Genomic DNA, 17,127 nt, shown 5'->3' with positions numbered 1-17,127 from the left:
ATAGAGTTCAGTGGTGTAGAGAAGAATGGCATGGAGTGGAGTGATGCAGAGTAGAGGAGTGGTGCAGGGTAGAGTGCAGTGGTGTATAGTGTAGTTGCCTAGAGTGCAGTGGCGTAGAGTAGAGTGGCAGAGAGTGCAGTGTTGCAGAGTAGACTTTGGTAGGGTGCAGTGGTGCAGAGTGCATTGGCGTGGAGAGCAGTAGTGCAGAGTAGAGTGGCATAGAGAGCGGTGGCATACAGTACCGTGGTGCAGAGTAGAATAGAGTGTTGTAGACTGCGGTGACAGAGTACAATGGCATAGAGTGCAATGGCATAAAGTGTTGCAGAGTTGAGTATAGGGGCATAGAGTGCAGTAGTGGCATTAGATTGGCATTCAATGCAGTGAGGTAGAATTTATTGGGTTTTTTAATAAAGTGGTGTAGAGTGCATTGTCGTAGAGTGCAGCGATGCAAAGTACAGTGCAGTGATGAAGAGCAGAGTGCAGCGGAGCAGAGTAGAGATGTGCAGCGGAGCAGAGTAGAGAGGCACAGAAGAGTGGAGTGGTGCCGAGTTCAGTGGCACAGAGTAGATTGTTATTTCAGAGTAGAGTGGAGTGGTGCACGGTAGAGTACAGTGGTGTAGAGTAGAGCAATGTAGAGCAATGTAGAGAGCAACGTAGAGAGCAGAGTAGCTTAGCATGGCATAGAGAGGACAGGCATGGAGTGCAGAGTAGAGTGGCATAGGGAAAAGCGGCGCAGAGTGGAGCGGCGCAGAGTGGAGCGGCGCAGAGTGGAGTAACGCAGAGTGGAGTGGCGCAGAGTGGAGTGGCGCAGAGTGGAGCGGCGCAGAGTGGAGTGGCGCAGAGTGGAGTGGCGCAGAGTGGAGTGGCATAGGGAAGAGTGGCGCAGAGTGGAGCAGCGCAGAGTGGAGTGGCATAGGGAAGAGTGGCGCAGAGTGGAGCAGCGCAGAGTGGAGCGGCGCAGAGTGGCGCGGCACAGAGTGGCGCGGCGCAGAGTGGAGTGGCGCAGAGTGGAGTGGCGCAGAGTGGCGCAGAGTGGAGCGGCGCAGAGTGGAGCAGCGCAGAGTGGAGTGGCGCAGAGTGGAGTGGCGTGGAAGAGAGTGAGCCGAGTGCAGTGAAGGAGTGTGGAGTGCTGCAGAGTAGGCGGAAGTGGGGTAAAGTGGAGTACGCATGGTGTGCAAGCACACTGCCATTATAGACAACACATTTCAATTGAAATGACCATTACATTTGCACAGATAAAAGTACACAGCGCAGATATAATATGTGAAAATGTCATCACCCAATGCATTGATTTGTATTGATTGTATTGAAATATTTGTTTCCACCACACCTCTGAATTATCAAAAAATGTGCTTCATGTGTGCTTTTTTTAATTCTGATATATCCGCACAGTTCATTTGCACACATTTAAAACTGAAGCTGCACAGCCTCAAACAAATAGAGCGAGCAAACAGCAAGCAAGCAAATGTGAGTTACAAACCACAAAGCCAGTGGTAAGCAATTGAAGAAGAAGGTTGACAATCTTAAAGAAATCATGTTAGTTGGGATGACTGTCACGAGTGAGTTGATATTAAACTGTAATTGTAATTGATTGTATATAGTTTTGGAACTGTCACTAGGCGCTGTAGCGCTTTACTGCCAGTAGCGTGCTACTCCTCTACCCAAGGTTAGTGGATAATCCATTGTTTTTTAGTTATCATTTGTTAAGGTCAGTGCTGTAAAAAAAATAATTCATGCATGTATTCCAGTTTCTTGGTGGTAATTGCATTAATAGCAGTTGATCATTGGGAGGAGGTATGAGGATGCGGGCAGAGGGTTTCAAAGATGGAGATGTTGTGATCTATTAAATGAGATGCGGGCAGTATAGAGAAATACCACAATAGGCGATAAGCTAGAGTCCATGACATAGAGTAGAGTATACTCAGAGAGAGGAGGTAAGCTGGAAAGGCAGGAGAGGGGAGCCATTGGACTTATTAATCAAAGGCCTGTGATTTGAACTGCTTTAGGAATGTCCTTGGAGGAGGACATGCAACCTGAGGATGTAAAACTGTAGGCAGAAACAGCATTGCGTGCGATGTTGGCACTCTAGCGCCTAAGGGCAGCCAGCGCTGTATCTAGGCACTGTGATGTTGGCGCAGGAGGCCTGGTTTCACAGTTCCCACGAGGTCAGGGAGGCAGGACGGTTTCGCTGTTTCCTGGAAGGTTCGGTTTGGCCAGTGGGAGCTCTCTCCGCGCCCGGAGGTGTCTGCGGTCTGTTATTGCAGAGTTGCTGTTGAGGCGGCTCCGGGGCGGATCTCTGGAATCCATTCCCGAGGTATGTGAGGCCGCCCCCCCCCCCCCCCCCCCCCCCCCCGCAGCGAGGCTGGGTGTGCGCCTGGGGGGCTTTGAAAGAAGCTCTGTCTGATCTGGAGCCATCATCTCTATAGCAGACTTGCAGGTTCGACGGGACCGCAGTATATCCCAAAAGTCCTGTATTTTGTAACTTTAGTATGAATTTTCCGGTCTCGAGATTGGGGCCTGGGCAGAAGGTTTGAGTTCCATCGGCTTTGGTTTCAATGACCCTGCCTGTTATTTAAGCATTTCTTGGATGTCAAATTAATGAATGACCTTGGTATGACAAGGAACAATAAAAAGTGGATTTTTGAATGTTTGAATCATTCTTAGCCACTGATAATTACTTGCTCAGGGCAACCTTCCCGTCCGCCACTGGATTTATGCGGAAGGGGATGGCCCAATTATGTGGCAGAGATGAGTAAATTATGGGGCAAAACAAGGCAATTTATGCTGCGTAATGCAGCACATTTTGTGGTAGCATTACTTCATTCATTTGTAATATTTGCACTGTGTGGGTATTGGTTGCACTTTATTAGAACCAATTTAATATCCAAAATGCAGCAATAAATAACAGAAGGGTGACCAGTCAACCTTTGCTATGGGATTTCCACTCTGCTGCAGCACGTGTTGCTGAATTCTTCGTCACTTTTGAACCGTTTGAGCTAGAAACAATCTTTTTGTTAAAATCTGCAGGTTAAGCAGCAGATGGTGGATTATGTGGCAAATCTATAATTATGCGGAAAAACACAGCAGCCACACAATGGCATAATTCCAGAGGCTCTGCCTCTTATTGTACTCCAGAAAGCCATGGCCACACACAAATTAGCTGTGGTCCTGCTCCATAAACATCGGTCCACACCGAACTGCCAGGCCAAATTCCCCCTAGACGAGGACACGAACAACCCCAGACCTGACATCCGCCTCATTCAAACTCGTCAGTGAGGTGCAGCTTGAGTTCTATGGCACAGAAAGGTACAGGAGCCACATCTGTGCATGCCCTTCACGCGGTGGGGTCTCAATTAGAAAAACAAAAAACATGACAGGTGGAAAGCTTGAGTTAATCTCAGCCACTGGCAGGGACTGAGACCAGCCAGCTGGAGACAGGGCTAGACTATTTTCTTTCACTCACACCTCAGATCACACACCAGGGCGTTGCACCCTTCCCACTTGACTCACTTATCATTCATTGAAGATATTAGTAAAGGGGACGCTGCAGAACAAGCACTCTTGGTGAGGGTTATCCAAAATGTGCATAAATTCTTGCGATTTATGGTCCTTGTTCAAAATGGGCAGTGAGAACATGGGCTTTAGTTCATGTGGTAGTCAACAAGGAAGGACCGGGTTCTTCTAAGGTTCCTCAGTCTTCAGTTTGAATTGGAGATCATAGAGGATATTTGTCCTAACTCTTTTATACAGTCCCTATAGAGAGAAGCCTTAAATGCAACATACAACCCCAGTATGCGCCTGGAAACCTTTGTAGGCACCACAGCGAGGTACAATGTGTGGGCGATATGCAGGATTAGCCCACAGCACACTGAAAAAGAGTTGAGAAAATAACAAGCAAAACTGGTTGATATAACAATGACCCCATCTGCCTTTCTGAATATGTAGTTGCACCTCTTAATAACAGAAACCCTTCACTACCTCTCCAGAGGCTAAAAATAAGGGGTCAGATGTATCAAAGGGTTTTACCCATTCTGTGTCTATGGGAAAGTGCGTTGGTACATATGGCCCAAGGTGTTATACAGCTGCTGACCAGAGTCTTCAAGACCTTCCAGGCAGAGACTCCTACATACCTCACACACATACCTCCTGGTGCAACTCTTTCAAAAGCTTCACACCTGGCTTAATCCCTACATACCACCGACCACCTCCTCAAGATTCTGTCTTCAAGCCTCCTGACTCCCTTAAACTGAAACCGTTTCCCAGATGGGATCCAAAACTGCTCCAAATAAATCACCCCACAAACTGGAGCCTCATAGCTGTTCTGCCCCCCTCCTGCAGCTGCTCATCCATTCCCTAGCCCAAACACTCCACCCCTGAACCAGGCCACCACGAATATCTTACCACCAGCACAAAACAAAAGCCCACGTCTTGAACCACTGTGCTTTTTTGGTTGAGTCTCTGCATCCTTTGCCTTCAGGGGGGCACTGTCAATCTTATCTTGGATAACTTAAAAGGAGTATCCTTCCACTTCCCAAGAAGTGCTTTTATTGATATGCATGCAGGACTATTTTACAACTGAAAAGTACACTCAATCTTCACACTTCTTGACACAGTCAATTATTTATCTCATTCATGCACTAAACAAAAATCAATCTTTTTCACTGCAAGACATATTATTTCACTCCACGGTAAAATAATGAATTCCTAGGAAACCACAGCCCCATTCCACTAATTCTTTTCATTACAGGGACAGTTCTTTACAGTCGCTTGCAAATACAGTAAGCCACCGGGCTGCTAATAAGATGGTGTTCACACAGCAGTATTTGAACAACTTCCACCAAGCTGTGCTGAGCCCATATCCAGTACACCTGATGGCACTTTATGTGGCTTGTAACTGAAAATGCAAGCAAGACCTTTTGACTTTGCCAGTACTTGTTCATTATCGTATTGTTTATTATATGAGCAGCACCAAGCCTGCTGGCCGCAACAAGTGGAGCATATATAGGACTGATAAGCTAAAACACATCAACTTAAATACACGACCCTGATCGTTATACTTTGCATGTAATAAACTATACATGATTACAGTAAGGAAATTAGAGTACTTGAGCACGAATTAAGAGCAGTCAACCCCCAATAATTTCTCGTACATCTATGCATTTTATTTTTTGTGTTATGTTGTCATTACATCTTCCTTATGGATTTACTGACATCCGCCCATGTGCTCTTGTACCAGGGAGAGTTAAGGTCAAAGGAAGTGATTTTAGATAGCAGAGAAAAGGTAAGAGATAGGTAAGACACTACAGAGGACGAAGAAGAGTTAGGACAGGGAGCAAAGAGTTAAAGTGATTGAAGAAGTGAATAAAACAGTAATGTAAAATAGAGAAAAGTATGGCAGAAAGAGAAGCAATAAAGATAACTCGAGGTAAAACATGGAGGGGAAGTAAAGGAGAGACAATACGGAAAAGAAGTAACATAGAGATGGTACATCAGAGAAGGGGGACAGGATGATTCAAAAGCTGAAAAACAATGGAATAACTACAGGGGAAGGAGTGGTGGGTGGTGGGCCGCAGGAAGGTGACGTAAGGATTTCTGGATGTAGAGAAAATGATCTACAGATTGTGGAACATTTTGTTCTTCAGCCTGGAGTACTGAGTATGTCATATGCAGTGTGATTCTAATGAGATTCACTTGGTCCTAGTGCTGGCAGATGATGATAGAAGAGCTGCTAAACTAAAGCACACTTTTCACTGATATCACTCTATTTTTTGGCCTTGCACACCGATGTTTTTATATACTTGGCAGGTTGCTGTTCCTGAAACAATCCTCTCTTCCAGGATATATTTGATTGTGAAAGTAGGAGTGTGTGGTTTGTTTAGCAGTGCCACACACCTTAAATAGAAGGCTAACTCTGTTTGAATTTTTTTTACAAAATGTGTTTTTTGATGATTTTTTGTAATTTCAGAAGCATTCCTTGGAAAAAGATTTGAGAAAGTTTGTAAATTGAGTCATATTCATATTAAACTCTTCTCAAAATGTTTCGCCATTTCAGGACTGAGCTCTTCATCAGGAGAATTGTCACTCTAAATCACTTGTAAGTATGTAAACAACAACAGAAAGTAGACTTCAAAACAATTTAAACATTTTGAATTTTAAGAAACCTCAGTGATGTTGGTGTGATGCACACCATCAACCTTCCTACGTCTGCCTACCACATCATATGGAGTGGTGTGTGGGTGGGTTGTCTGATAACTGTATACACAAGTATTGTCTGACATACATATTATGTCCTGTACATCGCTAACAAAAAAAACAATCCCCTTGGGTTTCGATTTTCTGTTATTAACTCCAGTTGGGTGATATTTTTCTAAACAATATTTAGGACTCGATTTTTTATGTCAGACAATATTATGGTACTAGACCAATCTGCTGGGATGGTGTGGTGTGCACTGGAATTGGATGGGGTAGGCATGTCGTGTTTTGGTGGATATTGTGGTATGGTGTGAAGTGGCAGAGTGATTATTTTCAGAGTGTGATGTGTTGCTTGTGTGATGCAGAGTGACATGATGTTTCAAGATATGGGGTCATATATTTGGGTGGCATAGGCCGTTGTGTGATGTGATATCCTGAGATATGATGCAATGTGGCCCAGAGTTGTGTTGTAGTGTGAAAGTTGTTGGACACTGCAATTTGTTGTGGAGAGTTGTGGTGCTGATGGAATGACACGCTGTAATATAGTTTGACTAGGGGTGTGTTGTATGGTGTGTAGAAGCGAGGAAATGGAACTAGCTAACCTTTCACCTCTGGAGCTCCCCATCTCTTCCAGAGTTCTGAAAGTCCCTGAAGACCTCGCTATTTGGCTAATCTCTGGACCCTGCCAGCTCCTGGGTACCCTCACGGGCGACAAGTGCTCTACCAATCTACCGATGGATTTATTGTTGTAGTGTTATTTGATTTATTGTGGTAAGGAGTGATATAGCATTGGCTTTCAAGGTTTGGAGTAATATGGTGGTGTGTGCTGAGGTTGGATGTAATGTGGTGCATGGTATGTATAATATTAGGTGCTATGTTGTGGTGTTTTACAGTCTTGTGTAGTGTTGCAAGCTGTTCCATGGTTGTCGGGCTGAAGTTGTGTGTTACGGTGTGAAGTAGTGTGATGTTCTATGAGGTGGTACAATGTAATGTGATGTTGTCTGGCGTGATATTTAATAGTGTGAAGTGGTGTTTGATAATGTAGGATCTTGTTGATATGTTGCAGTATGGATGGGATATGTAAGGTATGTGCTCCACAGTGGTGCTCAGTGATGCGGGTGGTATAATGTGGTGATGGTTATTGTGTGATGAGAGGGTGTGGCTTAAGGGCCAGACCTGCCAACTTTGGAGCTGAGGGGAACGAAGTTCCCGTCTCAGCTCAACATCCTGAGATTCTGGGCAAATTACTTAATTTCCCTGGCCCTACAATTCAGTGCCTTTAGACCCTCACGGGTGATTTGCTGCTCTTCACAAATCCTGGATATCGTTATGGAGGATGTTCTTTGTGTTATGTGTTCTGAATTGATACAATGTGATTTGGTCAGGTTTAGCACATATTTCATTGTGTTGTGTGCTATGGTGTGGTATGTTGTATTATTAGAATGGTGTGATGTTGTAAAACATGGCATAGTTTGTGACGAGATAGAATTGGGTAGTCTGATGTGATGTTGTATAGTGGATTGTGGTTATGTGCCTTGTGAAGCAGTGTGATGTGGTGCTAAGTAGAGTGGTGAGGAAGGGTAATTGCTGTTGTATGTTGTTATGAGGCACTAAATTGTGTAGTATGGTACAGAGTGAACCAGTGAAGTGTCATTTCATGTGATGTGGTATGTTGTGGCTTTGGTAGTGTTTGTTATTCTGTAAACTAGTGCGTAGTGCAGTGCGGTGTGGTTCAGTGTTGTATGTTGTAGGGTGTGACGAGGTGGAGAGTAGAGCGTAGTAACAAAGGCCTCACAAAGCTAGGTAAGTTTTGCTCCCCCCCTCCAGTTTCCTCCATCTGCCAATTCCTCATTTAAAGCCTCCTCTAAACCAGAGAGAGGAGAACGGCGAGAGAACAATGGGTAAAACTGCTGTCCATACATGGACACCCAGGGAGAGCCCTTCAGAACTGGACTGGTCTCATGTGGACACTTGGAAAACCGCAAGTGGGCCGAGACTGAAGGGGCTTGCACTTAGGCTGGATGGACAGATCAGCTATCCAACCTGGTAAATAGCCCTGAGAGAGACATATTAAGGCCCATATTTATACTTTTTTACGCTGCATTTGCGTAGTTTTTTTACGCAAAATTGGCGCAAACTTACAAAATGCAATTGTATTTTGTAAGTTTGCACTGCTTTTGCGTAACAAAATGACGCAAATGCGGCGCTAAAAAAGTATATATATATGGGCATAAATTTGTTGCAGATATGTATATAATTTGCTGCCCTCCCCCCTTGATTCCACCTGGAGTTGATTGGACACACTAGTTATACTTGATACATTAAGGACTCGTATCAACACGTGTTCCTGGGCTGCCTTTTAGCTGCTAGTCAGTGTTTAATTTGTACTGGTGTTTGCCGGTGATTGGCACTGGGACTTAATTCTTAACACCAGCACTTATTTATGACAGTCCACCACAGGGTGGCATTGTCTACCTGTTTTTGAGCACAGCATAGTAGCAGATTGTTTAACAATTTATGAGTTTAATTATGTACCTTAAAAACAGTAATAGCAGCACATGCAGGTCAAACTTTCCCATTTGTAGAATGTAGCTTCTGCACTGGTATTTGGCAGTGCGCTGGCAGTTTGTGATGCAAGCTGCCCTAGCCTCAAGAGAAATACTTAGGGCCCTGGCACTTTGGAGCCCTCGCTCACCTATCTTGAGATCAGACTCCTCCTGCGACGGCACATGCCTGAAGGTTAGAGGCGAGGCGTTGCTCCACATCTTGAAGGCAATGGCAATAGCTTTGTCTGTGTCGTCTTTGTTCAGAGTGCTGGGGTACTGGACGATCCTGGAAACAAAAGAAGATCAAAATAGCTTGGAGCATTAAGGTATGGTGACAAGCAGTGTCAGGTTGTGTAGGACCATCTGGCAAAAATGAGTGGCATTGGAAACATAAGCTATGAACACACCCAGTGAAGCTCATTCTATCCTTGGTCCATGACACTTCAGCTGTGTTGCACATATATCCATCCTTTGTCACCTATTCTCTGACAGCCACAGAAGGGAGGTACTATGGTGAGTCTTAGTCTCTCAGCCACCCATACTTACATCTCTTCTGAAATTGAATCTTCCAGCAAAGTCTTGCCTGCAATCATCCTTCCACACATTGTCTTTCTTCCTATTGCTTTTGTTATATCAAAAACATAGCTCTCCCATGCTATTCCTTTTCTTACAATAGGCACCTGCATGTGACCCTTTATTGCTGTTATCTTCCTTTTATCTTTGTACTTCATTTTATTCCTTCTGATGTGTTCAATCTGCATCCTCAGCTCCCCTTGTCCCATTCAATCCTATTTTTTTCTGTGCTGTCCTTCTCTTACAATCACATCCAGCAACAAAAGCTTGCAAAACACACTGGAGGAGACAAGGGAAGGTGTTTCTTGAAAAAGATGCTGTTATTAGGTCTGCCCAGATCTTAGGTGATCAAGAGCAAACAATATATTTGAGAAGCACTACTGAGAGTAAAGGCATTGGCTCTGCCCAAATGTTGATTCTCTTCAAATACAGCCTTTGAGTGGGCAGAAGCTGTGTACTTTCACTGAAAAGCGTAACTGTATTGCACATTTCGCCTTGTAAGAAAGGTTCTGCTTAATCCTGCAAGACTGTGCTGCTATTGGAGGCAAGCCAAGGATCAGGACTATAGACCTGATCTACTTATAATCAAAAGTTAAAATGTAGGCTGTAAGCCACACACATCCATTGTGAAATCATATATTAAATCCAATATATGTTTAAGGGTGCATTCATGTTACACTCTGCTGAAGCCCGCTAAATTTTATGTGGAATTTCAAACTACCTTAGTAAGTAAGAGTTTTGAAGTTGTTGCCCGTCTGAAAACCCTGTGTATAGAAGATGTGCGCAGCAATAATCTATAACCCTTCTTAGGGAGCCTTGTGTATTTGTTGGCCAATTGTAAAGTCAGATGCCATAGGACTGATCTCTTCATTACTAAATGTTATGACGAAGGCAGTAGGCCTGACCCATTAGTTGTCAAAAGCATTAATTGAAGCTAATAGCCGTTAAAGGTGGATTGGTATTAAACTTGGTAAACGGTGTAGACGTGTACTGTTACGTGGAATCTCATGTATTACCAAATATTTTAGTGTTGGTTACCCCATCTGACACACCACTACAGAAGATTTGCATGTGATACTTTTTGTCAGGCCCTCTTATAATGGGTTGTATTTTGTTTTGCGAACTGTTATTTTGTACATAATGTTAGAATTTTACTTCCGATGGTTGCCTTGTGGGAAAGCTTGTGGTCACTTCTGTAGGCCTGCATTAGTTAGGGTGACAAGGCTTTAGGCTTAGTTGGTTCATTGGGAAGATGTCAAATGCCACAGGTCAGATATGTATACAAAGAAAATTCCCAACAAAATGAGTAGGCCTTACTTATTGGTGAAAAGCATCTGTTAAAGTCAACAGACCTTTAACTGTGGATTGGTATTACATCGTTTAAACAGTGTGGACAGGTATTTTGTTAAATGGAATCTTAGACATTGCCAATTTTAAGGGATTCAGAAGACGAGACTTTGATCATCATGTTATCAAGCAATATGTACGGCATGGGCTAAGAGAGGTTGTGACAGCTTTCCAGTCTCCCAGACACCAATCGTTGTGCTTATGGAACACAAAAACATGGCACATTGGAAAATGTCTAGGAGCGGTCTGATGTTTTGGTGAGTGCTCTTACAGAACACATCCAGGTTAAGCTAGTTCACTTCTAGGGTATGAGCAATGGCAGCCATTTTTAACCATGAGTCAGACTCTGAGACTTTACCTGGCCCTGGTGCGTCTGTTAAAGCATCCCTGTGATCTGTTTCACGCGTGGTCTTTTCTTATTTTACTTCATACCCCGGTTCCCTGGGTGTTAGTATTTTCTACAAGTGCATTCTGCATAACCTCTTCAGTTTCCTTCCCTAAACACATAACAATTTAATCTATTTTGAGACAGGTGTAATGGCTTCTAGCAGGTTCTAGGAGGATGGGTCATGCTCCAGTGCATGAATGCCTAGTAAGTCACACTTGTTGATATGTTGGTTATTTTAGCTCCAACAATGATGATCAATATCCAAAAGTCATAAATAATCGTAAGACGCAACATTTCAAAACAAACAATTTTCGGCTGTTTTCAAGAATTTCTTAAGGTCTACAATCAAATCAAATCAAATCATTAACATTTATAAAGCGCGCTACTCACCCGTGCGGGTCTCAAGGCGCTAGGGGGGTAAGGGGGGGTTATCGCTGCTCGAACAGCCAAGTCTTTAGGAGTCTCCGGAAAGCGGAGTGGTCCTGGGTGGTCCTAAGGCTGGTGGGGAGGGAGTTCCAGGTCTTGGCCGCCAGGAAGGAGAAAGATCTCCCACCCGCCGTGGAGCGGCGGGTGCGAGGGACGGCAGCAAGTGCGAGGCCAGCGGAGCGGAGGGGGCGGGTGGGGACGTAGAAGCTGAGGCGTCTGTTGAGGTATTCCGGTCCCTTGTTGTGGAGGGCTTTGTGTGCGTGGGTGAGAAGACGGAAGGTGATCCTTTTGCTGACTGGGAGCCAATGCAGGTGTCTCAGGTGTGCGGAGATGTGGCTGTTGCGGGGTACGTTGAGGATGAGGCGGGCCGAGGCGTTTTGGATGCGTTGCAGGCGGTTTTGGAGTTTGGCTGTGGTCCCGGCGTAGAGGGTGTTGCCGTAGTCCAGGCGGCTCGTGACGAGGGCGTGGGTCACGGTTTTTCTGGTGTCGGCGGGGATCCAGCGGAAGATCTTACGGAGCATGCGGAGAGTGAGGAAGCAGGCGGAGGGCACGGCGTTGACTTGCTTGGTCATGGTGAGAAGAGGGTCCAAGATGAAGCCGAGGTTGCGGGCGTGGTCTGCGGGGGTCGGTGCGGTGCCGAGGGCCGTGGGCCACCAGGAGTCGTCCCAGGCGGACGGGGTGTTGCCGAGGATGAGGACTTCCGTTTTTTCAGAGTTCAGCAATTTCCGTAAAATAAAATCTGACATTTTTGCTTGAACAGAAAATTACTTTACATCCGTGGTTCCCAAACTGTGGTCCGGGGTCCCAGGAAGTCCGCAAAACCTCTTTAGGGGGTCCATGACTGCTTAGAAAATTAACTAATATTAACAGATTAATAAAGAGTATATAACTAAAGAGGCTAAATGTAGAATTGAAATTGTTAAAACGTACTGTAAATGTCAAGGAATTTGAAGTTGGAGGCTAAAAATTAAATTAGTACCCTCAGATTGATTTGTGGGAGCAGTAAAGGTGCGTCAAACAGAACATAGTATGGATGATGTGTGGCTTTAAATGAATTTGGAAAAGCTTCAAGCTTCCCATTAAATTTAACAAACATATATATTTATTTGCAAATTAAATGCAATGTGTTATCAGATATGTATGTGTTTATTGGAATGCATGTTTCTATATTTTTTGTGTATTGATTTACATTTCAAATCATTGGCAATGTTTAGGCCTGAGTCCCTGGCTTCCAGTAATGACTCCGTGGGTGGTCCCCGGATTCCAATAATGATTCAGTGGGGGTCCCTGGGTTCCAGTAATGATAAAGTGTGGGTCCACAGAAGTAAAAAGGTTGAGGAAACACTGCTTTAAATGTTTATTTTACACCTGGTCATGAATGAACACTTTTTAAGTCCTCAAAGTGACTAAGTAAGCCATTTGCCTAGATTTTTAAATATTTTTCAAAATGTTGTGTTTCGGTCTATTCAGAATATGAAAACGCCTGTAAAGACAGATCTTTTAGCTCCAAAAGTGCTGATCCACAGGCAAAAGTTATAAATACTTTAGATATGCACCATTTGAAAACAAACAATTTTGCCTATTCTCAGGAATTCTAAAGGTCCTTGATGAGCAATTTCCATCATAAATCATACATTTTGCTTGTACAGAAAATAACTCAAGATGTTTATTTTTCACGTAGCCATGGATAAACACTTTTTAACTCCTCAAACTAACCAAATAAGCCATTTTCATGGACGTCTGAGCATGAAAATGACTGTCAACACAGTTGTTTTAGCTCCAAAAGTGCTGATCCACATGCAAAAGTAATAACTACTCAAAAGAGGCAGTATTTGAAAATAAACTAGTTCTGGCAATTTTGAGACACTTCTTAAGGTACACTTTCAATGATTTTCAGGGTAAAAGTACACGTTTTGGCTAGAACAGAAAATTATTCCAAATGTTTATTTCACAGCCTGTAATAAATGAAGACTTTTTAGGCCCTCAAACGGATCAAATCAGCCACTTTCATAGATTTCTACTAAAAATCTTGTGATTTGGCTATTGAGAGCATATATTACTCTAAACAACGTTTTTTTTAGCTCCCACTGTGGTAATTCACTTCCAAAAACGTATAAAAAATGCAACATTTGAATAGCCATTTTGGGGCATATCTTAAATTCCAGAATCATAAATCTCATGGTTTCACTTGAACAGGCAATGACTCCAAATGTTGTTCATTTCCCACCCCTTTGTGAATGAACACTTTTTAAGGAACTCAATAGATACCTTTCAGCACTTAGCCATAAACTCTCTATCTTACGCAAAGGTTTTACTCAGCCTCCAGAATCTGAGAAAGAGACTCTCTGCAACCAAATTTCCAGTCTGAAAGGACAAGTTCGAGGCAGCTTTTCTCTTTGTCTCTTTCTTTTCCCCTTTTCTGACTTGAGGTCTCTGGTGGAATTTGTGTTCCTCTAATATCACTGAGACTGGCGAGAAGGGCTTGGAGTTGACATCAGTGTACATCGCTTATCAGACCCATGATACAGATGACCATAGTAGGCAAGGGTTTGGTGTTGGTTACCCATCTCAGAACACCTGGGGGTAGAAGATTTGCACTTTTAGAGTGATCGAATATTGTTTTATCAACTATAACTCGGTCCATTGTTAAAATGTTATGCCTTTATGGTTGACGGTTGCCTTGAGGGAAGGCTTAAGTTTGTTATAGTAACAAGCCAATTTTAAAGGCTACACGCGATTGGCTCATTGGCAAAAGACATGTAAGGTGCAGTAGGTATGCTCTGTTTAATATGAAAAGTCCCAACAAATGCTGTAGTATGACTTATTTATTATAAAAGCCATATGTTAAAGCCAAAAAGTCTTCAAGAGTGGACTGCTAATACACAATGTAAACACGTGTATGCAGTTGTTTTCTAACATGGACTTTCACAGATTAGGTTTTGGTGTTACATAGTCGCTTCCGTTAACAAACCCTGGGGGTAGAGAATTTGCAGTCTGATACTCCTTGTTAGACCCTCTCGGGAGAACCTGACAGATCTAGTTGTCTGCCAGTCTCTTATAATAAAACAAACTCACCCATACATATTCATACATACACATACATAGAAGGCCTGTGGATCTGTGCTCTTCTGTCATTGGCCCTTTTTTTTAGTGTCGTTTACATTCTGCTTCCACCCATTACTCCATATTGGAATGGGGGAGCCCATATAAGCCATTGTCTCTGTTGCCCGCGGAGCAAAAGCATTCTGACAATGAGTGTGCTTTTGTGCCAGGGCTAGCGGGGTAGTCCTACAGTTTTCCATTTGGCCCTTTTTATCTCTCCACTTATTTCCTTCCTGTTTATGTTCTGTTTTCTACACCAGCTTCTCAGACAGTACTATGGGGCTGTTCATTGCTGTTCGTTACATCTGCACTGTGCCACATCCCTCATGGCCACTAGTTCTAAACTGGTAGCCATCTTGAAATGATATTCTCCACAGTGTTTCAGTGTTTTATCATTCCAAGATGGCAAATGTTTTGCTTCTAAACTTGAAAGCCACATTGAAACTTTAAAACAAGAATACACAATTTAGAACACCATCGCAAGACGGATGCCTACTGCTATGTTTAATGTATTTTTTATTGCAAGCATATGCCTGCCATATTTAGGCAGCAGCATGTTTTATTTTTTCTACTTTTCATCTTTTAATGTATCTTGCATGTGCTTGTTGAGTTTCTATGTGTGTTTCATAGAGGGCGGGTAGGAAAGTGAATGTAGGGATGAGTTCTGGGTAGATGAATGGATGCATGAGTATAAGGATGAGTGACAGTGCATGAATTATGTTGTATCGAGTGCCTTAACTGACCAGTGGCTGAATAGGCACTTTCAGTTAGAAGCCAATACAACAGGTGTGCTAACTTTCAGATCTCTGGTTGGCAAATATGTGCATAGAAGGATAATAAAAAGGGCCTCTGCTGTCTTTGCAGTGTGGGGGGTGGGCGGGGGGAACCACTTATGGCATCCTTGCTCGAGGCAGTTCTTTTTTTCATCTGTGCAGGAGGCATTTTCAGTGAAATGTTAGAGGGCCCTCTTCAGATTTTGCAGCAAGGTGGCTAAAGCCCTTGTGAGTGCCCACTTAGGCATAGTGCTTTGTATACCTGTGACATAGCTACCCTAAATTAAATTATATGGACACTCCCCACATTTTGCCCAGGGTCCCCACCTTTTTAGGGTCGAGCCTGCGTTGCATGCGCTCGCGCATGCGTATCGCAGCGAGACGCTTTTGTATTTAGAAAAGGGCTCGGAGCCCTGTCAACTTCACATCAGTGTTTTTTATTGGTTCGTGGGCTTGCCTAATAAAATCTGCTTGCTTTCATTAGTTGAAGGCACGCATACGTCCTGCCTTTTCCGGTGGCTAGCCCTCCTCGAGCGCAGCGACCAAGTACAGAAAACATGCGAGGCTCGCTGTTTTCCATCGGGCTCGTGGACTTCTTTTTCTCTAATTTACGATCACGATCTCGCTTGGCAGAAGTCGAGCGCTTAACATAGTTAATTTCACTTTTTCGGGTTATGTACATAAATGCACTTTTGCCCGATAGGTGAAAAGTCGGGTTAGGAGTTTACAACGCGATCAGCTCAAACATGAGCAAACGCGAGACCCGTTGCATTGTAAATGCTTGTTAGGTATAGCACAGAGACAGCTTTAGCAGTCGTCACAGCCTCATGTTTTCCATTTATCTCTTTTTTCAGCACAGCCCGAAACAAAATCTAGTTTGGAATTCACAAGGGAATTTACACAAACCCCTATTTGCGTGGCTTTGTAAAAAATAGAAATAATGTGGTGGGTGTTACTTGGGTGGAACATGGATGTCCCCATGCAACCACACATGTATTTTGACACAAACCCTTATTTACAAAGATTTGTAAGCATGTGTTCACGCCAAAAACGGTATGTCTACCCAAGGCTGGCGCAACAAGGATAAATATCTTTATTTCTCCTCAATGCTTCCTCTTTGCACGTGTGGTGTGTGCTGTATTCTGCAGCAAACATACCTGGAGGAATAAGCCTCCAAGGATAGTTTTTGTGCAGGTAGGTATTCCGTCCTGACCAAAACAAAGGCACCCTTGCAGCATGATGCAAAGGCACTTGCATTGTTGCTAGGCCGACACAAGTGTACTAGGGATTGCTCTCTCCCTTTCATGCAACACAATGCAACTCATTTCCTTGCTGCACAACGTGGTGTGAAATCAAATCGTAGTGAATCTAGGTCTCAGTTTACAGGTACAAGCGTTTATTCAATGGCAGGATCTGTTGACCGATACACTGCAGTGTTGTCTAGAGTGAGTGGGAATGGCCCATTGCCTTGTCCTGTGGACCAGTGAGTGGTGGCATGCTCCATTGGCATCAAGTGTGGTCTAGTGTCAGACGGTGTGGTATAATGACAGTTGGTCTTATATAGGTGGATTTATGTTTAGTCTAGCAGCAATATGTCTGTTTCAGTGGAACTAGCTATGATCTAGTGGCAGTAAGTATGATCTATGGGCAATATGAATGATCTGGTGCCAGTGAATGTGACCTAGCGGCAGTGAGTATAATCTAGCGTCAATGGGTGTGGTCTATCGACAGGATTAATTGCCTGTTAGTGTGGTCTAGTGGCGAGGGGTATGATCTAGAA

General features: G+C 43.7%; 1 protein-coding gene across 1 annotated transcript in view; it reads right to left on the bottom strand.

Annotated features, from left to right (window-relative positions):
• Window positions 1–17,127, bottom strand: part of LOC138265322 (matrix metalloproteinase-23-like) — a 99,365-nt gene that overhangs the window by 69,571 nt on the left and 12,667 nt on the right. Inside the window, exon 3 of the mRNA XM_069212944.1 lies at window positions 8,888–9,024. Within this exon, the coding sequence (XP_069069045.1) occupies window positions 8,888–9,024 (137 nt within the window). The remainder of the gene's footprint in view (window positions 1–8,887; window positions 9,025–17,127) is intronic.

This window comes from Pleurodeles waltl, chromosome 11 (assembly GCF_031143425.1).
Source record: "Pleurodeles waltl isolate 20211129_DDA chromosome 11, aPleWal1.hap1.20221129, whole genome shotgun sequence".
In the NCBI taxonomy this organism is placed as follows: domain Eukaryota; kingdom Metazoa; phylum Chordata; class Amphibia; order Caudata; family Salamandridae; genus Pleurodeles; species Pleurodeles waltl.
Note: the sequence above shows the minus strand (reverse complement) of the source record. Positions and strands in the feature narration are given on the sequence as shown.